The sequence below is a fragment of the Rhinoderma darwinii genome, chromosome 12 (assembly GCF_050947455.1).
Source record: "Rhinoderma darwinii isolate aRhiDar2 chromosome 12, aRhiDar2.hap1, whole genome shotgun sequence".
NCBI classification, from domain to species: Eukaryota; Metazoa; Chordata; class Amphibia; order Anura; family Rhinodermatidae; genus Rhinoderma; species Rhinoderma darwinii.
The window spans coordinates 73,851,451-73,878,982 of record NC_134698.1 but is presented as its reverse complement, the minus strand read 5'-3'; the positions used below and the strand labels follow the sequence as shown (position 1 = coordinate 73,878,982).

The 27,532-nt window shown below is 41.3% G+C and overlaps 1 protein-coding gene across 1 annotated transcript; it reads left to right on the top strand.

Annotated features, from left to right (window-relative positions):
* Positions 1–518: 518 nt before the first annotated feature.
* LOC142664749 (cholesterol 24-hydroxylase-like) lies at positions 519–27,532 on the top strand. The gene is made up of 15 exons (XM_075844049.1): positions 519–748; positions 3,571–3,648; positions 4,268–4,349; positions 7,189–7,259; positions 8,750–8,836; positions 10,439–10,577; positions 10,771–10,881; positions 12,675–12,831; positions 13,770–13,832; positions 21,836–21,908; positions 22,935–23,019; positions 25,582–25,692; positions 26,319–26,407; positions 27,005–27,071; positions 27,187–27,532. Exons 1-15 carry the CDS (start codon positions 612–614, stop codon positions 27,352–27,354), a joined length of 1,518 nt encoding a protein of 505 aa, XP_075700164.1. The 5' UTR covers positions 519–611; the 3' UTR covers positions 27,355–27,532.

Genomic DNA, 27,532 nt, shown 5'->3' with positions numbered 1-27,532 from the left:
AAACTACTAAATAATGAAGTCATGTGTATGATAAGAGGTGATCATGCCGGATAAGAGACGAAAATTATAAATAATAATCATTATTATTACCGTAACATTCCTGTAATCCAGTATTAAGCCTCAAGTAAATGACTGTATTACGGCTCCATGTAACCTCCGGGTTGTACTGAGCTGTAATACAGAACCCAATAGACCTCTTTGAGGCCCTACTGTACCTCTGTACCCCTTCGACATCACAAGGAGGTATATATATATATATATATATATATATACATCTGTGTACAGATCTATTCATGTGGCTCACAAAGTATCTCCAAATGCAGAGATACAATTTAATAGTCAAGGAAAAAGTGAAATATATACACAGAACCGCGTATAATGTTACAGGGCCGGGTGCAGTGTGGATTAGGGCCAAGCACTTTAATGAATTCTTGTTCTCCCATGGGGAAAGAATTACTTGCACAGAGGAATACCATTTCCGTTGCCAAAGAGACAGCCCATAATTGTGATTTCATTCCCCAGTCCAGCCTGGTCGGATTACGTTACACTACAGTCTGCTTCCCTGCACAAATAGTTACTGTCCGTTTTGTTGCTCAGTCTGCTCAGTGACTATGGAGTTGTGGGGCCTCATCTGCTGGGTTTTTCTGCTGTTCCTGACCTTGGCAGTCATCGGTTTCCTCATGTACTGTGGATATATCCATTACCAACACATGAAGTATGATCACGTCCCTGGACCCCCCAGAGACAGGTAAGAAATCTTTCTACACTCATTGACTCGGAGAGACCGTGCAGCCCAACTTTGTGTCTAAGGTTCAATGCAAACGATGCGCAAATCCGCAGCGTAATACAGTACCGGCATAGGCGATGAGATTCCAGGTAATTTCGTGTCTACGCTGCAGTATTTTTCAGGACGTAAATTGACCCGCGGTTCGTATTTTCTAAACCGCAGCATGTCCGTTTTCTCATAATTCCGCTTGCGAATTATATCCCTTTAGTTCTACAGAAATACGCAGCAAAACCCACAGCATGAAAACGCAGCGATTAACGCAGAAAAATGTAAACACTGCCCCATAAAAATGCAACTACACTTCTGGCTGTTTCCCGACGTTTTGCTGCATATTTTCCGCAGCAAAATACGCAACGTGTGCACGTAGCTTAAGCGCTCTTCCATGTGCACGGAGCCTAAACGGCAGTTCCAGAGGGATATAGGGTTCCTTAGTACCGGGCTGCATGTTCTTCGTGTTCCGCCTTACAGGCTTTGTCAGGTGCCGTATATCTCTTAGAAGCAATTATTAATATTTATGTATAATGCCATTAACCCCTTAGTGACCACCAATACGCCTTTTCACGGCGGTCACTAAGGGGCCTTAGGCTAGGCCGCCGCCTTTTCACAGCAGCCTAGTCTAAGTCCTGCATGGGTTTATCATGCAGGCTGGAGCGGGTGCGCGGCTGTCCGGGCTCTTGCTCTAACAGTAGCGATCGAAGTTTACTTTGATCGCGCGCCGTTTAACCTATTAAAAATTAACAAATAAGTCCCATGTACTCCAAAAAAATACCAATGAAAACTACGTCTCGTCCCACAAAAAACAAGCCCTCATATCACTATATTAACGGAAAAATAAAAAAGTTATGGCTCTTGGAAAGTCACGATGCAAAAATAAATAATTTTACTACAAAAGTGTTTTGTTTTTATTGTGCAAAAGTAGTAAAACATAAAAAAACAATAAATATGTGGTATCATCGTAATCGTACCGACACATAGAATAAAGGTAACATGTTATTTACCCAATACGGTGAATGGCGTAAATTTTAAATGCATAAAACTATGTCAGAATTGCTGTTTCTTTCTATCCCCCCCCCACATAAAAAGTTAATCAAGAAATTATATGTATCCCAAAATGGTGCCATTAAAAAATACAACTAATCCCGCAATAAACAAGTCCTCATACAGCTATGTCGACGGAAAAATAAAAAAGTTATAGCTCTTTAAATGCGAGAATGGAAAAACGAAAAAAATTAATGGGGTTTTCTACCTTCTGACAACTGATGACCTATCCACCGGATAGGTCATCAGTACATGATCTGTGGGGGTCCGACACGCAGACCCCGCATAGATCAGCTGGTCCGGTGCCTCCGTGTACCGGCCGTACATGTCGGAAGCTGTTGGCTCCGGCCACGGAATAGCGGCCGAGTTGCAGTATTCCGGTGGATAGGTATCCGGTGGATAGGTCATCAGTTGTCATAAGGTGGAAAATCCCTTTAAGGCCTAAATTAGGCTGGTCACAAGGGGATAATTCCAGGACGCAGTACATATCAAAAAAAGTACATGACATGAGACAATAAAAATAAAGAGTACAATAAATATGAGCTTAATGAATGACAGACGTGTACAGAAGGAGAGGGGACACTGCCCACGAGGGCTTACAATCTATGAGGGAGGGGGGAAGGAGATAGAAGGTGACGGTAGAAGTTGTTCATCCGGTAGAGTATTGACAGCAGGGTTATTGCAGGTTGTAAGCATTTCTGAAGAGATGTGTTTTCAGGTTTCTTCGAAGGTCTCGATGGTGGAAGAGAGTCTGATGTGTTGGGGTAGCGAGTTCCAGAGTATAGGGGATGCACGGGAGAAAACTTGGAGACGATGATGTGAGGAGCAGACAACAGGAAAGCAAAGAAGAGGGTCTTTCGAGGTCCGGAGATTATGTGTGGGTAGTTATTAGGACAGAGATGTATGGAGTAGACAGATTGTGGACAGCCTTTTATGTCATTATTAATGTTTTGGAATTTATTTCCTTGGGCAAAGGGTAGTCAGTGAAGATTAACCGGGCAGAAAATTTGAGAGGTGCAAGAGTATTAGATGAAAGACCACAGAGAAGGATATTGTAGTAGTCTAGGCGGGAGATAATAAGGGCATAGTTGTTGACTCCAGGTTTAGGAAAGAGCGGATTCGAGAAATGTTTTTATGGTGGAGGCGGCAGGAGATACTAATTGTTTGGATGTGCGGTTTAAAAGACAGAGAGGAATCAAAGGTGATCCCGCGGCAGAGGAGTTGGGGAAAGTATGAAGATATTAACTGTGATTGATAGTTCTCGGTACGGGGGGGTTGAGTGAGACAGGAGGAAAGATGATAAATTCTCCTTTTCCATGTTGAGTTTTAGAAAGAAGGAGAAGAAGAAGATAGCTGATAGACACGCTGAGACTTTATATGAGGCATGTATGATCAGTGGGGGTCTGACCAGTGGGATCCCCACTGATCGCTATAACATTTAGGCTGTGGAGCACATGCAAGATCTTTTCTACTTCACCTTTCCCTCACCTGTGCTTAGATCTTCTCGGGAGACATCAGATTGGCCTATTATAGTCTATAGGCCAACTTGGTGTTTCCCAAGAAAAATTGTCCGAGAGCTGAAAGGGGCATAGCACTGGGAAGAGGAGTCCCAATGGTCAGACCTCCACCAATTATACATTTATGACATATCCTATTAATAAGCCATAAATGTTAGTGGTGGGAAGACTCGTTAAAGACAGATGTATGTGTCATATAAGTTTAACTTTATTTCTTTGCAATTCCAGCTTTTTCTTTGGACATTCATCCAGAATATTGAAGATGATGAAAAAGGACCAACTTATATATGACTTGTATTTGGACTGGTAAGTTATATGAGTTGAGAATTATTTTAATACTTTGGGAGTCACGACTGGTCAGGGTATGTACAGTTAGGTGACCAGTGAATGGACACTTTATTTGGGGCTATTGTTTTGTATATGTGGTGGTGACCATATAGATAATGTAGCCACTATTTGTTGAATGTATTTTTGCGGATCTTTCAATTTCGATGGGATTCATCAACAATCCTCCTTCTACAAGGGACAGCATGACTGTCCCCCTATATCTCATCTAGTGGAAAACTTAGGTTGGACAGGTTGCATATTAGAAATTAAATCCTCTATAAAAATCCTCCCTCCCCAAAAATAACACTCGTTCAGCCAACAACTGATTTTAAGTCTTTGGCGGCCTTAAGAGGTCTCGGCAAATGGATGACGACAATTATTTATTAGACAGGCAACAGTAGGAGGCCGAGGTGTCAGGTCTGTTTGTCTGATTGAGGGTCTATTCACGTCGTGGTCGTATCGTGGTTTAGCCAAGATTTTTGCGTAATCGCGGCAAAAGGATACTGTTTCACTGCAATTTTGCCCCGAAATCCCAGCAAAAAACAGCATGTAACTGTTACTTATGACAAGAAACTTAAATTGCTGATTTTACTTTCAGGTTTGAGACATATGGTCCAGTTATTCGGGTTAATGCTTTACACATTGTAACAATTTTGACAGTGAGTCCAGAATCAGTAAAGGTAAGAAACTCGCATTATAAATTAATATTTACCTTATAAATTAAGATTAGCGGGTTGACCACCTATGTGCTACCTTTTTTGGCGGGACAAACATATAGGGATATATACACAAAAGAGAACTGGGAGTCATATCCTATTATGGTATGAAAATGGAAAATTTAATTCTTTATTGATACACGTAAATTGACAATATAAAAATATAAAGGATCCAAAACTGGATTTGACTGTATATGAGCCACTATAAGATATACAGGTAACCGAATGATAGCATTACTGATGCAACAGGATCACACAAAGATGAAGAGGAAATGTTAACTTTTGTAACAAATCATTATGAAACAATGCCCTCTCAGGGATAAGTGGATAGGCTATTACATGTCAGAAATGATAAATATTGTTCATGCCAGTGTGAAAAATACAGAGCAGAGTTATGAATGGCATATCCACAGAAAAAGTAGGTATACGCTAATGTGTGAAATGCATAGTTACATCTAAGTGGAGAAATCTAAGATGATCTGTCGATCGTGCAGTTCCCCAACTGAAAGTGCTAGCGGACAGAGTCCCATCAAAGTATCAGAAGCAAAGTGCCTTACCCATAAAGAGAAATGTAGTCAAGTGGCTCGAAGAAGCGCCCTGACACACGTTTCACGTGTAGCTTTATCAAGGGGTAATGACAGTGTGTTCAAATCAAACTTTAAATATGAAGTTGTGCGAGGTCATGTGATATATCCTAGACCAATCATGACCCGGCTCAACGGTGCATGCGCGTGACTTCTCGAAATGATGCGAGAATACCGTCCCAAACATCAGTAGCCTGATAGCAAAAAGTCTATAGAGAAAATTACTCTCCCTTCTATTGGTGCTCCCCATATTGCATGTCATATAGGGCCCAAATAATTCTGCCATACTACATACAAATGACCATTCCATACAGTACCTAATTACTACCACTATATAGAGCCCCAATAACAGCACCACACAGTGCTCAAATAACATTGCCATATGGTGCCCAAATAGCAGAGCCTTACAGCAATGCTATATACAGCCACATCTACCATACACTACCCGACTATTACACTATACAGTGCCTTAGTAATAGTGAAATATAGTGCCAAAATCGGGAGTAGGCAACCTTGTAGTCATGGAGATCTACCAAAATAATATGGAAGTTTATAAAGATCTACAAAAGTATTTTTAGGAAATTGACCCCGCTAAATCCCAAACGGTAGTAATGAAACGCTTGAGCTTGCAGTACCCTTATTGTCCTTTTTAAGAATGCCACCCCAGTGCTCTAATTTACAGTGCAACTACAGTGCCTTAATTAACAATATCCCCAAGTGCCCTAAATAACAATGTCAACACAGGGCTTCCTACTTCAGTGCAACCAGAGTTCCTGCAATAATATTACCACCACAGTGCCTACAATAATAATACCACCACAGTGCCTACAATAATAATACCACCACAATGCCTATAATAATAATACCACCACAGTGCCTACAATAATACCACCACAGTGCCTACAATAATAATACCACCACAGTGCCTACAATAATAATACCACCACAGTGCCTACAATAATAATACCACCACAGTGCCGACAATAATAATACCACCACAGTGCCTACAATAATAATACCACCACAGTGCCTACAATAATAATACCACCACAGTGCCTACAATAATAATACCACCACAGTGCCTACAATAATAATACCACCACAGTGCCTACAATAATAATACCACCACAGAGCCTACAATAATAATACCACCACAATGCCTACAATAATAATATCACCACAATGCCTACAATAATAATACCACCACAGTGCCTACAATAATAATACCACCACAGTGCCTACAATAATAATACCACCACTGTGCCTACAATAATAATACCACCACAGTGCCTACAATAATAATACCACCACAGAGCCCCAAATAACAATGCCACAAAGTGCTCCCTTTTACAGAACCAGAGTGCCCCCCAATAATAATACCACCATAGAGCCCCTATTACAATACCACCACAATGCCCTTATTACCAATACCTCCCAAAGTGCCCTACTTAACAATGCCACTACACTGCTCCCTTTCATAGTGGACCCACCTTGCCATCAATAATAATGCCACCACAGTGCCCCTATTAACAATACCACCAAAGTGCCCTTGTTTTCAATGACACCACAATGCTCCCACTTACAGTGCCACCATTAATACTTCCATTATAGCTAACAATGCAACCAGTGCCCCATGCCACACAAGATTCTCCACTGACCCAGCTTACCAGCAACAAACCTGACTGTGGTGGTTGCAGGTCCTCTACGTGGGAGATTACTCCTTTCTCTTGCTGGACTTTAGGCAGAGGAGTAGCAACAGGAGAGAGGTTTGAAGTGTTACCGAGACCTAGATCAATACTGAAGCTAGCATGGGAGCCCATCCCCTTCCCAAGCTGCTTTGCACTAGTGCCGGTCCATTCAGTCGGTACTGCAGAATAAACTTTACTGCACTATCCCTGTCGATTGCAATCAACGCATTGCCACCCCTGGCCTAAATACTGTCATAGTCAGTCCTCAAATAATACTGATATACAATTACCAAATAACAGTAACATATAAATAATTACTGCCATACAGTGCCAAAATAATAGTGCCATACTTTGGCCAAAAAATACCAACATACAAAAACCTAATAACCCTATTCAATATCTTAATTATACGCAAAGACTTTTAAGGGTTCATTTTCCTGGTGGTCTAGTGTTATTTATGACTAATTGTGCTCTTACTATATGGTGAATTAGGAGATTCTGTATTCTCTTCTCTATGTTTATATACTGTAGGAATTTTTGATGTCTCCGAAATACAAAAAGGACTGGTATTACGATCGTCTATTTAGTCTGTTTGGAGTACGGTAACTATAACATATTTTTCACTAGTGGATATTCTTACTAATATGATATTTAGACTTGAAGACACATTTTAATTAATTATTTTTATATTTTATTAACTTTTTGGTAACAAGGGCATATATACTATAGAGGTATGTCATGTAATTGATTTGGGGTACTTAAAAAGTGGGGTCTCAGCCCTGGTTGGTCCCATCTTCTTTGCTATTGCATACTTACTGATATTTAAATCTCAAATTGAATCCCCGCCCTCGGATAGGAACCGCTCCAGCACTGCAAGAGCAGACCCTTTTTAATTAAATTATCTATAATGCCGCCCTTTTTGATGTCCGTTCACAAGACTGTCCAGGAAAAAATGGCACTGTTGGCAAGTATCCTATTAAGTGGCGAGAACTTGTAAAGGATGCACTGCATTGTTAGCAAACAAGGGTTGGGGTATTGGCCCAGTTGTTGCAGAAATATCTCAGTGTATACCCCTTTAAGGAACAACATCTTAAGGGGGTTTTGTCATCAGAGACAACCCCTTTCAGTTTGCGAGGCATTGTGGAGGCGCCAGCTGTTTCCACGCATGGTGCCGGAAACATCGTTTTTTTTCCAGGGAAAACCACGGCCAGCTAGACATTTCCCTTGCAGATGAATAGCTCAAGTCCGCCAGTGCAGCAGCCGCTCTAACAGAGAAGCTCTCCATTCTGGCTCATAGTGGGGGTCCCAAAAAGTCCAAATTCCCTAAAGACACAAAGACAACCCCTTTAATATCCACACTTGTGGGTCAGGGGAGAGTTTGACCCATGTATGGCCAGCATTGGTAATGTCTCCTGTGTAGCAACAATAGGGATAGCGCATGGGAGGATTTGTATTTATGCTAATTGCTTATAAAGCTACAATGTCAGTTTATTATAATAATATAATAATTAGCTTTATCTTATTCAAATTGTAAACCCGCAGCAGGAAAGTACTGGAGGGGGGTATATATCTCACTCAGTTTGTTGAAATGGGTGAGATAAAGGAATCCCGGAAAGCTGGGGCCGTTAAATGTGTGTTCTGGGACTGGGTTTCTAGGAAATGGCAGGTAGGATCGGTGGGGCCTGTCATTACCTTCCCCACTCCAATACGGGCATTACCCCTAGCCCAGTTATCTCAGGTGAAGCTACAAGGGCTCGTTACTGAGCCATAAAAGATGGTCAGAGCCTGGGAATCCACACAAGGATAGTGTAGAAAACCTGATCTAAGGAACACTATACTCATGGTTTATAATAGGTGCGGAAAACTGCTGTTTAGTTAAAGCTTAGACGGGCAAAGTGTATGTTTCATTTGCAAGTCCTGCATGCTGGATAAGCTCAAGTTTATTTTTGGATTGCAATAAAACCAAACATGGACTTTAAACTTGAATGGTATCAACATGTTCATTGCCAAACGCAACCCCCTATATGTACAGGTCCCGGCACAATGTATAACTTGTATAATACAGTACATCAGCCCATTCATTTCATTCCAGATTCATGGGAAAAGGCTTACTGACTAATCGGGATAATGATCATTGGCACAAACAGAGGAGGATTATGGACCCAGCATTTAGTAGAACGTAAGTTCCAGCAGTTTCGGGATACTGATCACCAAACTATCATACTCCATTGGCACGATAGAACAATTTACTTCATACTTACCACCATGGTAGACTTCTATAAAAAACAGTTGAGATAAATACTATAGACAGATAGATAGATTTTAGATGTATGTATATAACTGTGTTCTTGTGTATACTATATAGTATGTATTATACAAGGTGATTCAAAAAGGATTGTGCAAAATTATTGCCTCTGTATTTATAACCGAGAGAAAATAACACAAATTTATTAACAAGAAAAGACACAATATCTATCGAAGTTTTATCTATACACTACAAATGTCCAAAGTGATTTCCATTGGTGACACGGCAGATGTGTAGATGGTAGTCCAGCTCTATCCAGACACGGATATGGACTCCTGTGGCTGGAGGGGGCAGATATACTGAGTCCTTGATGCAGTCCCACGGGAAGAAGTCGCAGGGTGTTAGATGTGGAGATCGTGGAGGCCGCGCAACATTGGTGAATCGTTGTTTCCGGCGTGGCCAATTCAACAGTCCGGTAGAGTTTCATTCAGGTATCGGAGAACATCTAATTAGAAATGCGGAGGTGCACCACCCTGGTGATAGACTATGTTTGGCAAAAATTTCTCTTATCTGTGGCATAAGCCATTCCCTTAACATGTCCAGATAGAAGTGGCCAATGACCGTATCCTCGGTAAATAAGAAGGGACCGTTGACTTTGCGCCTACTCATTGCACAGAACACATTTACTTTGGGACCCTCATGTGCTCTATAAGAGCACATGGTTTTTCTGAGCCCCAAATTTTAACTTTGAGGGGATTGACCTTCCCACTGAGGTGAAAGGTCGCCTCATCGCTGAACACCAGCCTGTCAGCGAATCCGTCCTCTTCTAATCGGTCAATGCAAAAGTCACTGCGTTTCGGTTTGCCGTCTGGTTTCAGCTACTGAAGATTACAACGCAGACGTTTTCGTAAGATACGCCATACCGTTTTTTGTGGCACTATACTAGGTTCCATACTAGTCAGCCTGGTCAACTTTCTAGGACAACGCTCGTACACGGCTCGAATCCTTTTCACTGTGTCTTCCGAAGTCTTTGGGCGGCCTGGACTTTTCACATGACATAAACACCCAGTGGTTTTGAATTTATTCACCCAACACGAAATGTCGTTTCTATGCGGAGCACATTAACCAAATCTATTCTGAAAGCTTCGCTGACAACAAACCCCGTTCTTGCAAATTCTAAAACGCAAAAAACTTTTTCTTGCTTCGATGTCGCCATCTTATGTCACACTTTGTAAGAACATTTCAAATTTGGCTCTTGAAAATGAAAGCGGTGCTGCAAATTGGTTGCTAACGACAACTAAGCCAGATTTGCTATGATTTTCAGTCACTGGCCATTTACCACGGATGTTACTTGAACTACAGGCCTTTACTTTTGCACCGTCCTTTTTGATTCACTCTGTATTAGTATGAAGTGATGAACAGAACACAGTGGACCTGAAAAATACATTCTAGCTGTAGGTTAAAATATTTTCCTGATATATAAAAATTGCTTTACGTTCAGTCACATTTGGAACGTTTTTTTTTTTGCTTTTCCAGATACTTGATAGGGTTAATGGGACCTTTCAATGAGAAAGCAGAAGAGCTGATGGAGGCACTGGCAGAAAAAGCAGATGGAGACTGCCATGTTGGAATGCACAATATGCTGAGTAGAGTCACCTTGAACGTGATATCAAAGGTAATCCTAATCTATAGATCATTTCATTATTATGGATCAACTGCAAGATCATTACCCGGGCATGTTATAGGTTGACCGAAAAGGGCAAAAGCCATCTCCCGGGCCACAACCCAAGTGTTCTTAACTGCCCTGCCCTGGGAATTTCTTCTGTGATTAAATGTGATGGAATATAATGAGTCTTTCTCTTGACTAGGTTGCCTTTGGAATGGAGATGAATGCCTTAGAGGATGATCAGACCCCATTTCCACGGGCAATATCTTTGGTGATGAGGGCTATGGTGGAGATGAGAAATCCGTTTCTTAGGGTATAAAATATATATGTTTTATGTTGTGATTTTTCTTAATATTATTTAACTTGTGATATATTTATGACATATGAGCGATTCCAGTCAGCTATGAAAATTCCCTAACCCATTCAAGTTCATATATTGTATCAAATAGGGGGCAGTGTTATCGTATTTAGTGGTGCTTTAATATAGAGATATACTGTATGGGGGGCATTATACTGTATGTGCCAGCTGTGGGTATGCAATATACTGTGGGGGCAACAATAGGGGCCTTATACTGTGGGGGCAGCTATGGCGGGCATTATAGTGTGGGGGGCAGCTATGGGGGCGTTATACTGTGGGGGCATTATACAGTGGGGGCAGCTATGGGGGGCATTATACTGTGGGGGCAGCTATGGGGGCATTATACTGTGGGGCAGCTATGGGGGCATTATACTGTGGTGGTCAGCTATGGGGGGCATTATACTGTGGTAGTCAGCTATGGGGGCATTATACTGTGGGGGCAGCTATGGGGGCATTATACTGTGGTAGTCAGCTATGAGGGGCATTGTACTGTGTGTGTGGGGGCATTATACTGTGTGGGGGCAGCTATGGGGGGTATTATACTGTGTGGTGTCATTATACTGTGGGGGCAGCTATGGGGGGCATTATACTGTGGGGGCATTCATGGGGTCTGTTTGGCAATGCAGCTGGGCATAGGCGTGCGCAGGTGGTGTTGGGGAGGTGTAGGGGGGCCCAAGCTAAATTCTTGCACCAGGGCCCATGAGCCTTTAGCTACGCCCCTGTACATATATATATTAACTCAGTACTCACAACAGACTGTAAATCAGGCCATGTGCATGTTACCGAATCCACTCCTTGACTTGTAATGGATAGGCAAAAAATGTAACCAAGTAACAGCACCAGGACTTCAGTTTTCAAAGGAGAGTTGTAGGTTTATTCACCACAAAGTGAGCGACGTATCGGTTCACATCTGAACCGTTCTCAAGCAATGACAAAGTGCAAAGTATATATAGGAAGTACATACAGTAATGAATATACAAAGTTATTGACTGAAATTTTGACATTTTTCCATCAGGATTTAAAGAACACCAAAAACAGGATCCCTGTGTCATGCACCGCCCACTTAGGCGCTGCAATGGGCATGATAGAGAATCTGTTTTGCTTGACGTATTCCTTTAAGCTTAGTTTGTCAGATCTATAGTTGAATGGGCTTGAAAAGTGACAACACTTCCCACCACTGGTCATAACAAGTGCATTACTCAACAGGTGGCGACACTGAGCATGAGAAATGTTTCTCTTAATGAAAGAATTATGGAAAGTGTTCTCTATTCTAAAGCATGATGGGTGTTATGTTCGTTATAAAATAATTATGGGGGTCTCAACTCACATCACCCCAGTGATAAGATGTTAACATGTCCATTCTTGTTTGGGGCCTCTATTAATTAGCCAGAGCAGAGAGCAACTACTTTGAGCGTCTCTCTCTGGAGGACCCTGAATGTTCACATATTACAAGACCAGCCCATTGATTTCAATGGGCATCATGCAATGCCTTATTTTGCCTGTGGTGGCGCTGCTGGGGAATTGGACACTTGCTGCCAGGTTCCCCGGAAGATTACAGCTGATAGTTGGGGGTCTCATCAGTGGTGATCGCTCTAATTATCTTTTTTTATGGTATTTTTCTAAAAAAAAAAAAACAGGTTTGTAAAAAGCAGGAACCTGTTTTAACCATTTTGTTGATATATAGTAAAACACTTTGCCAAACCTTAAGTTCTTACTTCACATTATTAATATTCTGCTTTCATTACTAGTATTCATGGGAGAAGCAGGCTTTCATAAGAGATGCCAAGGAAAGCATCAAGTTGCTCCGGAAGACAGGGAGAGAATGCATTGAGAGGCGGAAAAGGGAAATTCAAGATGAAGTAGATATTCCTGTGGATATACTCACACAGATACTCAAAGGAGCAGGTATTCTTTCTATAACCTGGGAATAGTGGCTTATGGCTAAGAAGCATCAAACTACAGAACTCTGCATAGACTATGTCTGTATATGGACGTCATAGAGTTGTCCACGGCGAAAACGCCAGATTGCACCACCCCTGTAAAGGACATTTTCCCAATAAAATAAAAAAATCTCAGTAACTTTTATCTATATTTGGTATTGCAGCTATCCCCATTTGCTTGAAGCTGCAATACCAGACACAACCAATAAGCAGGAGTGGCGCTATTTCTGGGGAAAAAAAAGCAGGCCTTTTTTTCTAATCCTGGACAACCTCTTTAGATCATTGAGCCGTTGTGTTTATGTTTTTTTTAGACATGTCTTTGTCATACGGTATCTTAATCGAGGAGAAATGTATGACAAGAAGTATGGCTGCCATTGCGAAATGGCTGTCTCTTAAAGGGGTTGTCATCCTTCCCATAGTCCTGAATGGTAAATCTGGCTAGCTATAATATGTTACATCACAATATAACTAGCCAATAGGAAAGCTGAGTGTCCATCGTTGTTGTAATGCCATATTTGTCATTACACAAATTTCCCAGAAATGTCTGGTTTTAAAAACCCATTTTCAAATGTCCTATTAGGGAATTCTGAGTTATTAAAGGGGGACCCCCATTGAGGACCCTCGTTTATTAGCCAGTGATTATCTAGAAACAGGGTCTCTTGCTCTGGATAAACCGGCAGGATCATACATTACATTTACAGATCATTAATTTGAATGGATATTGTGTCATAACTTATTTCTCCTGTGGTGGCACTGCAGTGAAATTGAACACTTGGTGCCAGGTTGCTCCACAGATTACAGATGATCGCTGGAGGTGCCAGCAGATCCTTGTGATCTGCTTATTGTCCGGAGGCCCTTCTAATTCCCTGATACCCTTTTTAACTCCATGTTCTCTCTTTACAGCTCTGGAGGGTGATTGTGATATGGAGGAATTACTGGATCACTTTGTTACATTCTTTATAGCAGGTTTGTTCAATCATTTTTAATTATTTGTTTTCTTGTCAAATGACAGTAATTATTTTTTAATAAATACACTACCGTTCAAAAGTTTAGGGTCACTTAGAAATTTCCTTATTTTTGAAAGAAACCACAGTTTTTTTCAATGAAGATAACATTAAATTAATCAGAAATACACTCTATACATTGTTAATGTGGTAAATGACTATTCTAGCTGCAAACGTCTGGTTTTTAATGCAATATCTACATAGGTGTATAGAGGCCCATTTCCAGCAACCATCACTCCAGTGTTCTAATGGTACATTGTGTTTGCTAACTGTGTTAATGGCTAATGGATGATTAGAAAACACTTAAAAACCCTTGTGCAATTATGTTAGCACCGCTGTAAACAGTTTTGCTGTTTAGAGGAGCTATAAAACTCACCTTCCTTTGAGCTAGTTGAAAATCTGGAGCATTACATTTGTGGGTTCGATTAAACTCTCCAAATGGCTAGAAAAAGAGAGCTTTCATGTGAAACTCGACAGTCTATTCTTGTTCTTAGAAATGAAGGCTATTCCATGCGAGAAATTGCCAAGAAACTGAAGATTTCCTACAACGGTGTGTACTACTCCCTTCAGAGGACAGCACAAACAGGCTCTAACCAGAGTAGAAAGAAAAGTGGGAGGCCCCGCTGCACAACTGAGCAACAAGACAAGTACATTAGAGTCTCTAGTTTGAGAAATAGACGCCTCACAGGTCCTCAACTGGCAGCTTCATTAAATAGTACCCGCAAAACGCCAGTGTCAACGTCTACGGTGAAGAGGTGACTCTGGGATGCTGGCCTTCAGGGCAGAGTGGCAAAGAAAAAGCCATATCTGAGACTGGCTAATAAAAGGAAAAGATTAATATGGGCAAAAGCACACAGACATTGGACAGAGGAAGATTGGAAAAAAGTGTTATGGACAGACGAATCGAAGTTTGAGGTGTTTGGATCACACAGAAGAACATTTGTGAGACGCAGAACAACTGAAAAGATGCTGGAAGAGTGCCTGGCGCCATCTGTCAAGCATGGTGGAGGTAATGTGATGGTCTGGGGTTGCTTTGGTGCTGGTAAAGTGGGAGATTTGTACAAGGTAAAAGGGATTTTGAATAAGGAAGGCTATCACTCCATTTTGCAACGCCATGCCATACCCTGTGGACAGCGCTTGATTGGAACCAATTTCATCCTACAACAGGACAATGACCCAAAGCACACCTCCAAATTATGCAAGAACTATTTAGGGAAGAAGCCGGCAGCTGGTATTCTATCTGTAATGGAGTGGCCAGCGCAGTCACCAAATCTCAACCCCATAGAGCTGTTGCGGGAGCAGCTTGACCGTATGGTACGCAAGAAGTGCCCATCAAGCCAATCCAACTTGTGGGAGGGGCTTCTGGAAGCATGGGGTGAAATTTCTCCCGATTACCTCAGCAAATTAACAGCTAGAATGCCAAAGGTCTGCAATGCTGTAATTGTTGAAAATGGAGCATTCTTTGACAAAAGCAAAGTCTGAAGGAGAAAATTATTATTTCAAATAAAAATCATTATTTCTAACCTTGTCAATGTCTTGACTATATTTTCTAGTCATTTTGCAACTCATTTGATAAATATAAGTGTGAGTTTTCATGGAAAACACAAAATTGTCTGGGTGACCCCAAACTTTTGAACGGTAGTGTACATGTATACAGTATGTATTTGAGCGCAGAGTGGTCCCGCAGTCATGTTTTACTCCACTTCATCTGCCCCTTCTACTTGGTTACCTACAGTAGAAGAGGGAGCAGAGGTAGTGTATAAACACATGATGCAAGATCAGACTACACAGGTTTTTTTTGTAGTCTGTTATCATGGAGACACATTGCTCTGTATAGGCTATACATACAAAACGGTAGGAGATTTTTTTATAACCAAGACTATTTGCAAAATTGCTACATTTGATATTTTATATACGTTGAAGCAATAAAAAAAACCCTATTGAATGCAAAAGTATACACTCACTAAGTAAACTAACACAGTAATTGTCAGTAGTAAGTTGTCTTTCAGAGTAAAAAAACCTAAAACCTAGATTTTGTAAAGAAATATGAATAAAATATGTTTGTACAGTTACTGTAGTGTCAGGTCCGCATTTCACACCGAATAACCACCTCTGTAAATTGAAAGCTGAAGGCATGCCTTGAGAGAAGTACACCACACAAATGTCTGAGGTACAGCTTCAATGTCAGCCAGGAGGGACTGAACTTTATTCAGAACAAAGAAACACACACAGAGAAGACACATGCCCCTCCCTATAGATGTGTGACTTGCTTGAATTCCATTGGCTCTTCTGCTGTAACTTTTGCTATACATTCTTCTGCACACTCCTCTTTGCATTCCAGGGGGCGGTGTCTTCCATAGGTGTGTCCGACATGAACAAAGAACTTGTTATATATATCAGTATATTACACAAAGAACTGAAATGTATATACATATATGTGAGGATAATATTTTTCAGACAATATACATAGTAATGATCCCTGACAGTCCCCCCTAAAAATATTATTACTCTATCCCTGAGTCTTGCCTAGCAACCTACCACTGACCACTCGAACCAGGCGGGTAGGGGTTTTGGATTTCTTCACCAGCTTGAGACGAGCTACTCCTGATGAGTAACCCCCCTTTGTACCTGGACTTCCAAGGTGTCGGAGTGGTCCTAACTTTCCCTATTCTCCTCTGGATACAGGATGGTTGTCTTGATATAATCTACAAACCACTGCTGGTTGTAATATATATAAATATATATATATTAATCCGATCTACATTTTTATTAACAGTAATAATTGTCGCACTGTCACTTACTGTCCTAATGGGACTTTACCCCTGCAGATATGACAGGTCATGGGCAGCACAGTGACCTTCACCTCACACCTTCACATAAAACTCCTCAGATTGTAATTTGCAGCACCGTGGCATATTTACACACATTATAATTATAAACCTCAGACATTATAAACAATAGGGCCTCAGCTAATAACATAATGCTATCACCAATCTCATGCTATCACCCTCAGGTCTCGGGTCCCATCAGTTCATTGCCAGTCCTGTACACCATCGTCTTCTTCTTCTCCTGTCTTCTGCTCTTCACTGACTGTCACCCTCAGGGTAACCCACACAATTGTGGAGTCAGACTACGTTGGTGTCCAGTGGGGGAGTTATTATTACCCCCTCCTGGTCACTTACTTATCAAAACACTTGATCCTGCTGACGGATTCACTCAGGTCTTTGGTCTTTACTTTGCTGATGTCATCAGGACTTGGTTTGGTCCTTCTCATCTGTCCGACACCGTCTCCTTTAGTTTACGTCATCAGGCTGTACATAGCACCTCATGTTGTGAGCCTGGGGTGAGATCCCACGTAGGCGGATTAGTGGAGTTGTATTGTGACTATCAAACCCTCCGCATCTGTACTCTTCCTCTGGCAAGTTACTCGTCTGGGCGGCCGCTTAGAATTGTGACACTGCCGTCAGTTCATGATAAACGCGTTGTACTGGCTCAGGCTGCGCCTGCCGCATCTCAGTGATGGAGTTCATCATATTAAAAGTCTTCTAGTTCATGTTTACTGGCACTTGCTGGGGACCCCCAACTCTTGTCAATTGTTAAAATAAATACTAATCTGGTGATAACATCATCCGCATACATTATAAACGTTGTTCTAAGTACATACAATAATGTCAGGCCCCTAAATGACATCAAACACCTTTATATAAGGAAAAACTTCTCTGTTACAATGGACAGGGCACCTAGAAGATGTGTAACTTACTGGGTACATTTCATTTGCACTTGGTGATACCCTTTCAGCAGGATTTGTACCTTGATCTCAGCTGATTGCCTAGAACATCTCCACCTCACAGAAAGATACACAGATTCCACATGTTTATCTGACAAGCGTCTTAAACCTATTTTTCTTACTCTAACCTGGTTCGTTCTACCTGGGAAGGCCTCTCAAGGTCGGTTCTCTTCGTGGGAGGCGGGTATGATAAGGGTGGCACCGGTCTGCCAGGACTGTTCTGTAGGCAAATCAAACAGCTCTAACAGAATTTAGCAGCGACAGCTGTAAAACCTGGGACATACCAATTAGATCTTACCAAATCGATCCTTGCAGTCTTGGGGCATATGTGAGGTCATACACCATCAAAACAAGTGCCATCAAGAGTGAATTGGGTGCCACCGTTCACCTTCCTTTATCCGTCCACATTCTGTCAGAATCTGGTTCTCCCGCCTTCCGCTCCCAGTTGGACACTTCCTGTGGAGAACAAGCTTTTTCATTGCATAAACATTAATTGATCTTAATCAGATAATTCAATTGAAGAAAAACATTAACAAATAGCATCTTTACATCAAACGTTCACACTGGTCAGTAACTAAAACTTACAAATTGATTCTTCTTCTTTATATACATATCTATACATACACATATACACTGCACGGAATTCTCTGCTCTAAAATTTCCCTTTCACAACAAAAATAAAAATAAACAAATAAAAATGTTTTCTAATGGGAATATTCCACTTCTGTACCTTTTATCTGACGCATGACTCTAATAGTCCAATGCTAAGGCTGGTCCAGAACTTTACATAAAACTTAACCTCAATATTTAATATTCCCACAACACTTCTTAAATACAATTATTAAACAAACTAACTTTGGGATAACATCTGGAGAACTGCTGACATCTTATTGTACAAACATCAGGTCAATACCTGGGATACCATTGTTCCCCTGTCACTTACACACAACGTCTGTAGTGGGGAAAATACAGGCCGGGCTTCAGGCCCCCCTGAGAATAGGTCTACACATACGAGCACCGCGTCATACACTTCTACCTCCGGTAGTTGTATGTTCTGCAGTCGCTGGGACTGTTAATCTGGCCGGGCTGCACTTTTCACAGGTACCTTTGCTGTTTTACCTATGTCATGCCGTGCGCACATCATGCCGGCTGCTACAAACCTAGTGGTGGCATTATTGTATCCAGGGACAAGCCAATTTACTGACACCTGGCTGCACATATCCTTGTTGTCAGGTCTGTCTTCTCTCGCTCTCTCAATTGGCTTACCCGATGATCCAATAAAGTTCCTACTACCAATGGGCCCATAATTGTGGGCGATGCCAAAAGCGTACCTAGAGTCAGTGTAAATGTCGGCCGTCTTACCTTCTGCCAGGTTACAAGCCTCAGCGAGCACCTCCAGCTCCGCTCCTTGAGATGAACAAGAAGGTGAGAGTGGTTTCTGGGTAATTTACCTGGTGCTTCGTATCCCGGCTTGTACATACTGTATAATAAAATATCTCTTTATTACAAATTTACATTAAAAACCCATGTCACATATAGATAGAACATCTCAAAGGGGTGGCGTCTTCATTCTCTAAAATAAAACCAAATGTTATACACTTCTCCACACTCATCTGATAATCCAGAATACCTTGAGAATCTCACTTTTATCAGGTTCTGCAAATACTTGATTAATAAAAAAAAAAACAAATAAAAAGAAAACATTCCTAAAAACTTTACATCAAATTAACAATGTCCAGACAATTTTTGTTTTGCCTTCCCCCTCATCTTAATCCATAAAGACTCGTGTGAGTGACGTCACCTCTGCCTCCTGTGTAACTTTGCTGGAGGGGGATGGTCTCTTACACATTTTTAGATCTCCTGAAACCAAATTAATTAACTCAAAACAAACCAAAATTGTACCTGATCAGTTCCTTCACCCTTCCCCCCTTTGTGGACTCTGCGAGAGTGATGTAGCAGAGTTCAAAACGACATCTCAACATAACACTAACTTAACCCCCTGTAATGTACAACAGCCTGAAACAAAAATGACTTTTTCCTGACAAACATTTGATCTTTACAATGACATGACTCATGTGTGAAATCAAAAATAAAACAATTGTAGTTAGTTATTCAATAAAACAGAAAATATTATCTCTGATAACATTAATTACTGCAAACCAAGAAACTGTATATAAAAATAGGGAACGGTGGGGGCACATACATTTTCAAAACCCCGTGTCTCACAGTATCTAAAGTTTAATACATCTGAATTAACATCAAAACACATGAAATCTGATCATATCAGAACACATAAATATCGTAACTTTTATCAACAACAGCGCATGCGCAAAAGAGAAGAAATTTATTTCGGTTTGTACACATTACATATATATATATATATATATATATATCTCAGCAGTGCATATTGAAATCCCTTTGTCTCATCAGCCCTGCAGACTGCACCCAGTCAGCCCCCCTCCTCCTCCTCCCAAACACAGCACACTTTAGAGGGGAGGGAGGGGGGGGGGGGGGTCACAAACTCACAGCTTCTCACAATCTTAACACTTTCAATGCCGGCAAAACAACATACGTATCTGCAATCATTCATCACACCATTGTATAGGAATTATCTACGTTAATGTTTAACCATACAATCTGTCGGCCACCATCTCTATATTATGATGACGTGTTGTTTCATCAGTGAACTAGACTGGAACTTCTGTAAATAGAAAAAACACTACAAATAACAAAATTAACAAGGTGATTATTTCATACTGATTTGGTTGGGCCGGGCGTGGCCACATCAGGGGCAGGGGGGGGGCAGCCTCTCCCATTGGAAACACAGTGCGCAGCTGTGAAGGGGGGGGTGGTTTCCCACCCACAATGAGGACACACTCAACATGAGGTACGGACGCCATTACCGGGCGTTGGCTGGTCCTGTTTTCTAATACATATAACATACAATACCTTTCTTATTCCTAACTTCCATTCACTTCACCAAATCATGAATAGGATCGGGTGATCCTGATGATTTGAATATGGACCGTAAACCATCCATTCTAACAGTCTATATTATACACGTAATTTATATAACAATTTTCGATCTGCAACTCTTGGTCTGGCAGGAAATAATATAATTTCACAGTCTCCAACGCTAAGTCTCGCCGAAATAGTATAAACTCTAGTCTGCAATGTATTTATCATTACATCTCGCTAGAATTATAAAAAATCTTTAATTAGACTCTCAAAAATATTCAATTAGACTCTCTGGCCTCGCTGGAAATATTAAAAATTCCACAGTCTGCAGCTCTCTGGTCGTGTTATATAACTTTATTTATTTAGACTCTCTGGCCTCGCTGGAAATATTAAAAATTCCACAGTCTGCAGCTCTCTGGTCGTGTTATATAACTTTATCCAGTCCCTAATTACCCAGAGGATGGTTAGTCGGGCGCGACTAGGGTCTCACAGGTTTCCAACCTCACAGCGGAAAATATCACCTCTGTCGCCTGAGATAATCCAGGAAATCAACAAAAGGGTTCTACAGATCGCTACAAGACTGCCCACTAACACAGATAAGACGAAGATTTATAAAATCAATTCGCTTACCGTGTTATTGCGGAGGTGATCAAATTCCTTCAGTGGGCAACTTTGAGTCCTCTGTTTCACCCTGTGATTGTCGACTGTCCGGATTTTGATTTTTCCTCGAGTGAGGTCCCGGCTTCGGCACCAAATGTCAGGTCCGCATTTCACACCGAATAACCACCTCTGTAAATTGAAAGCTGAAGGCATGCCTTGAGAGAAGTACACCACACAAATGTCTGAGGTACAGCTTCAATGTCAGCCAGGAGGGACTGAACTTTATTCAGAACAAAGAAACACACACAGAGAAGACACATGCCCCTCCCTATAGATGTGTGACTTGCTTGAATTCCATTGGCTCTTCTGCTGTAACTTTTGCTATACATTCTTCTGCACACTCCTCTTTGCATTCCAGGGGGCGGTGTCTTCCATAGGTGTGTCCGACATGAACAAAGAACTTGTTATATATATCAGTATATTACACAAAGAACTGAAATGTATATACATATATGTGAGGATAATATTTTTCAGACAATATACATAGTAATGATCCCTGACAGTAGTAGAGTTAGGATTTAACATACAACAATATGGATTTTTTTGTGTTCTTTTCTTAGGACAGGAAACAACGGCCAATCAGCTATCATTTGTCATTATGGAACTGGCACGGAACCCAGCGATACTAGAAAAGTGAGTGACACTTTTACTGTAAAGATGTCCATAGTCATTAGATTAACATCAGCCGAACCCGCTAATTTTGTCGGGACTGGCTGACCATCTAATATGTTTGAGGGTGCCCCGACTCTCCCCCGACATAGGGGGGAGATTAATCTGGCATGTTGGATTTCAACATGTCCGATTCTTTGTTCTCACAGGTGATAAGCTGCTGCCAGTGTTGTTTTGCCGCAACTTAATCCCCTGTCCCCATTGAGAACACATGCATGTGTATGGGGGAGTCGGGAGGAATAGCTGTCTACATGCATTATATTCCTGTTTTTAGATGCCCTAATGTAGAGTGGCATATTCTATTTAAATACCCCTAAACCAGAGGTGTAATCTCCTGGACCACAAAGAAAAATCTGTAAAAGGGCCCCCAACTATTAAGCCCTGTTCACACAGAGTTTTTTTACGCTTTTTTTGCCGCGGAAACCGCGGCAAAAGATGGCCGAAATTGCCTTCCATTGATTTCAATGGGAGGTGGATGCATTTTTTTCCCACAAGCAGAAAAAAACACTCACGGGAAAAAGAAGCCTCATGCCCTATCTTGAGGCGTTTTCCGCCTCAAAAGCCCATTGAAATCAATGGGAAACGGAATAAAAAAAGGCTGAGAACGGCCGCAGAGTTTTTTTACGTGGTTTTTTTAGCAAAAAACGCTCACAGTGTTTTCCTTTGCCAGTTGAAGAAAGAGGTAAAACAAAATGTTAAAAATTTTCTGCCTGCAAAAAACTCTGTGTGAACAGGGCCTAATACTCTATGTATAGTACTGATATTCTCATATGGGTCAGAGTGACCTTTTGGGCCCTGCCCTGTGCACAGAACTGATTTAGAAATTGGATTCTTGCAAGACTGGAAAGATAATCCCGCTAAACAGGTCCGGCTTATGTTGAATTAAAGGAATTTTACTCTGTGATTGTTTGAATGTTTAAGACACAAATGTTTGTAACAAAATTGCTTTTCTATGGATCTTAATAGAAAAAAAATATGTTAACCCTTCAGGGTCCAGGCTGAAGTGGATGAAGTTATTGGTGCCAAAAGAGACATTGAGTATGAGGATCTTGGGAAGCTACGATATCTATCTCAGGTGCTTGTAAATACATTGAAGTTTATCATGTGTCCATGTGTGTAAGGCGAAATTCACACAAACGTGTGCGTTTTGTGCGGGCAAAAATTGCAGCGTTTTTTGCGCGTTGCCGTTCCGTGTGTCATCAGTGTTTGGTGCGTGGCTGCGTGATTTTCACGCATATGCCATCCTTATGACACGCGGTTTTGAGGTTTAGAAAATGAAATGAAGGAGTTGGTTTTATTTTCCCCTTCATTTCTTGAACAACTGTTGCGTGAATCACGCGCAGCACACGGAAGAGTGTCCGTGTGCTGCGCGTGATTTTCACGCACCCATTGACTACAATGGGTGCGTGATGCACAAAAAATGCTAAAGTATAGGACATGCTGTGAGTTTCACACAGCGGACACACGCTGCATGAAAAACACGGAATGTCTGAACGGCCCCATTGACTTACATAGGTCCGTGCGCCCTGTGCGTGATTTTCACGCGCGTATCACGGACGTGAAATACGCTTGTGTAAATAAGGCCTCAAGGTGACGTGGATTTGTAAAAACTTTAAGGGTATGTTCACACGCAGTGACTAAAAACGTCTGAAAATACGGAGCTGTTTTCAGGCGAAAACAGCTCCTGATTTTCAGATGTTTTTGTAATAACTCGAGTCAATGAAAAACGCCTCCAAAAACGTCCCAAGAAGTGACATGCACTTCTTTTTCACGGGCGTCTTTTTACGCACCGTATTTTGACAGAGACGCGTAAAATTACACCTCGTGGGAACAGAACACCGTAAATCCCATTCCAAGCAATGGGCAGATGTTTGTAGGCCTAATGGAGCAGTTTTTTCAGGCGTAATTTGAGGCGTAAAACGCCCGAATTACGTCTGAAAACACTGCGTGTGAACATACACTAATGTGTATGACATGATGCTAGGCCCTGTTCACACTGACGTGATGGCTTCCATTTATAACAAAAGCCGTAAGTGCCAAATCTGTCATATGATGGCGACTGATGTACCCCGTTGACTTATTATGGGGTCCAAGGAGTTTCTTATAATATATAATTATTCAGGATAGTAGCAATTCCTGCCCATCTGCTCCCCCATGAATCCCATTCCTAATATCCTTCTAATTGTGGAGTCATGGACACTGGTCTTAGTTGAAGCTACAGAGACTTATAGTACCTTGGATTTTCTTCTGAGATAGTTTGTGACCTCTGGATGGGTTTTCGCTGCACCCATGGAGTTGTTTTGGGTGGATAAGTCACTCCTAGGAAGACTTAAAGAGGCTCTGTCACCAGATTTTGCAGCCCCTATCTGCTATTGCAGCAGATCGGCGCTGCAATGTAGATTACAGTAACGTTTTTATTTTTAAAAAACGAGCATTTTTGGCCAAGTTATGACCATTTTCGTATTTATGCAAATGAGGCTTGCAAAAGTACAACTGGGCGTGTTGAAAAGTAAAAGTACAACTGGGCGTGTATTATGTGCGTACATCGGGGCGTGTTTACTACTTTTACTAGCTGGGCGTTGTGTATAGAAGTGTCATCCACTTCTCTTCACAACGCCCAGCTTCTGGCAGTGCAGCACTGTGACGTCACTCACAGGTCCTGCATCGTGTCGGCACCAGAGGCTACACTTGATTCTGCAGCAGCATCAGCATTTGCAGGTAAGTAGCTACATCGACTTACCTGCAAACGCCGATGCTGCTGCAGAATCATCTGTAGCCTCTGGTGCCGACACGATGCAGGACCTGTGAGTGACGTCACAGTGCTGCACTGCCAGAAGCTGGGCGTTCTGAAGAGAAGTGGATGATACTTCTATACACAACGCCCAGCTAGTAATAGTAGTAAACACGCCCCGATGTACGCACATAATACACGCCCAGTTGTACTTTTACTTTTCAACACGCCCAGTTGTACTTTTGCGAGCCTCATTTGCATAAATACGAAAATGGTCATAACTTGGCCAAAAATGCTCGTTTTTAAAAAATAAAAACGTTACTGTAATCTACATTGCAGCGCCTATCTGCTGCACTAGCAGATAGGGGCTGCAAAATCTGGTGACAGAGCCTCTTTAACACTCTTCCAAGCCTTCTCTATTGGGAAATAATGGCTCTCACTGTGGGTTGCCCGAAAGCATTAAAAGGATTGACCTTCATTGAACGCCATTTTGGTTTTTCAAACGTAAATCATTTAAAAATTCTGGACTCTGGATTCTTAAAATATCTTTATATGGATCATTACATATTTTTCTAACATAGATTTTAAAATCCACTGCATAGATAAAGAGGTAAATGATTAAATTTTGGCTGCCTACAGTTACCACTAGAGGTAGCTACGGAGCTGACCGCATACTGTTTATAAATTCTACTGTCAGCCAAGTGTGCATGTTTATTTAGTAATGGAGATGACGCAAGCTCCTAGCCTTTGATTTGCACAGGAGAACAGAGGGACGTATGCTTTTCTTTCGTCCACTCTTTATTTAGAAATTATAGCTTGCAGAAATCAGAACATAATCTAAAACAAAGGCATTATATACCTGTATGTTTTGTAGATTATAAATATTCTTTCGGATGTGTCTTCTAGGTCCTAAAAGAGTCTCTGCGATTATACCCCCCTGGTCCAGGTACAACAAGAGCATTGGAAGAAGAAACTATTATTGAAGGAGTGAGGATTCCTCCAAATGTAACTTTGATGGTATGGTCCATCTTTCAGTATAAGTATGTAGTAGCAGGCACAGCCACAATTGTATGTACAGCACTGTGCCTGAGTAAACAAAGAGGGGACACATGACTTCATAAATTGTGATCATTGTCCGGGGTCACGGGAGTTGGACCCCACTGATCAAATATTGATGGTCTATCCTAAGCATAGACCATCAATATTAAAGGCCAGGAAAACCCCTTTAAATGAAAATCTATTCTTTTGTGTCTACATCTCCTATGCAGACTTTTGTGTCTCCATGGTATCAGACTACAAACAAACTCTGCGTAGTCTGATCCTGCAGTCACACTCGTTTTCATCTGCCCACCACGTCTTACCAAGGAGGCAGCCCTAAAGTTTTTGATGTTTTCCGTAGGGGCTAACAAAGTTACAACAGGTCAGGTTTTAACCTGTCAAATTCTTTCTTCCCTTTAGAGATAAGTGGTATTAGAAGTGGGTTGCAACCGCTTATCGTGAGTTTAAATACCATACATTTTTGGCTAGCACCACATGTGTGTTTACGGTATAGCTGTCCTGAAATATATAAATAAAAAGTTGGCCTTGTTTGGTTTATCATTATATTATTATATATTTTTAGTTTTTATGTCTTTTGCCTTTAGTTTAACACGTATATTATGGGAAGGATGGAACAGTTTTTTCCAGACCCTCTTGTCTTTAATCCAGACAGATTCCAACCAGATGCTCCAAAGTAAGTTTTTTTATTTTCTTTAGATTTCTACATTACTGGTTTATTAAAGGGTCATCTGATTTAGAAAATCAATGTTCAAATACTTTAAAAGGGAATAGAAATAGAGGGGAAATTGTAACGTCTACAAAGAGCGTCTCTTTCTCTGGAGGACTCCACACACCCATGCACTACACAAATAGCCCATCATTTCAATGGTCAACATGTAATGCTTTATTTCACCAGTAGTGGTGCTGCAGGAAATATAAACACCTGCTAAAAGGTTCCACCGCAGAATACAGCTAATTGCTGAATGTCCAAGTAGAAGGACACCTTGTGGTTAGCTTATTTTCAAGGGACCCTTCTAACAAAAAGGGGTTATCTAAAGCGGACAACCCCTTTAAAGTCTGGTTGCCAAAGTCTAAGTGGCACCAATACATGGTGGGTGACCACGTTGGTCTGCAAAGGAGTAAGAAACTCCGGTTTGTGTCATGGCTTCCAGTTGCACTTGTTGCTAAATTCTGCCTATCATACAGAATACATGTTTTGCGGAAATTTTCCAAATTTGCTAAAATTTTCAATTATACTGTGGATTTCACTGAATTTCCTTTTTGCTGACAGGCCATATTATTCATACTTCCCGTTCTCTTTGGGACCACGTTCTTGCATTGGTCAAGTCTTTGCACAGGTGAGTACTAGACATCTCTAGTACATATGAAGATGTCATCAGAGACAAATGTGAACACAATTTTGGATGTTTAAGTGAAATATAAGTAAAAAAAAAATATATCTTTTTTATACAGATGGAGGCAAAGGTCGTCTTGGCCAAACTCCTGCAGAGATTTCAGTTTGAGCTTGTGGAAGGACAGAGCTTCAGGATTTTGGACACCGGCACCCTGCGACCCATGGACGGGGTGATCTGCAGACTGACACCCAGAACAAACTCAGGAAGAGCGAAGAAAGCTGACTAGATTAGACTTGTATATTAGGCTGCGGCTACACTTTGTCTTTTAGTCACAATAATGACTTCAATTGTTCCCTATGGAAAAAAAAGTTGCAATATTGTAAAATTCCTGGCTTGGTCGGAAATGTCACTCTTTCAATTTTCAATTTTTACTCTCAAAGGGAGTAATAAAAGTCACAACACGA

What these genes read in the sequence shown, in the direction of transcription:
- LOC142664749 (XM_075844049.1), top strand. Translation starts at nt 612, where the DNA reads ATGGAGTTGTGGGGCCTCATCTGCTGGGTTTTTCTGCTGTTCCTGACC. An exon ending in TATGACTTGTATTTGGACTG is followed by an intron (nt 3,649 to 4,267) that starts GTAAGTTATATG and finishes TTTTACTTTCAG; the next exon opens with GTTTGAGACATATGGTCCAG. An exon ending in AGCTACGATATCTATCTCAG is followed by an intron (nt 23,020 to 25,581) that starts GTGCTTGTAAAT and finishes TGTGTCTTCTAG; the next exon opens with GTCCTAAAAGAGTCTCTGCG.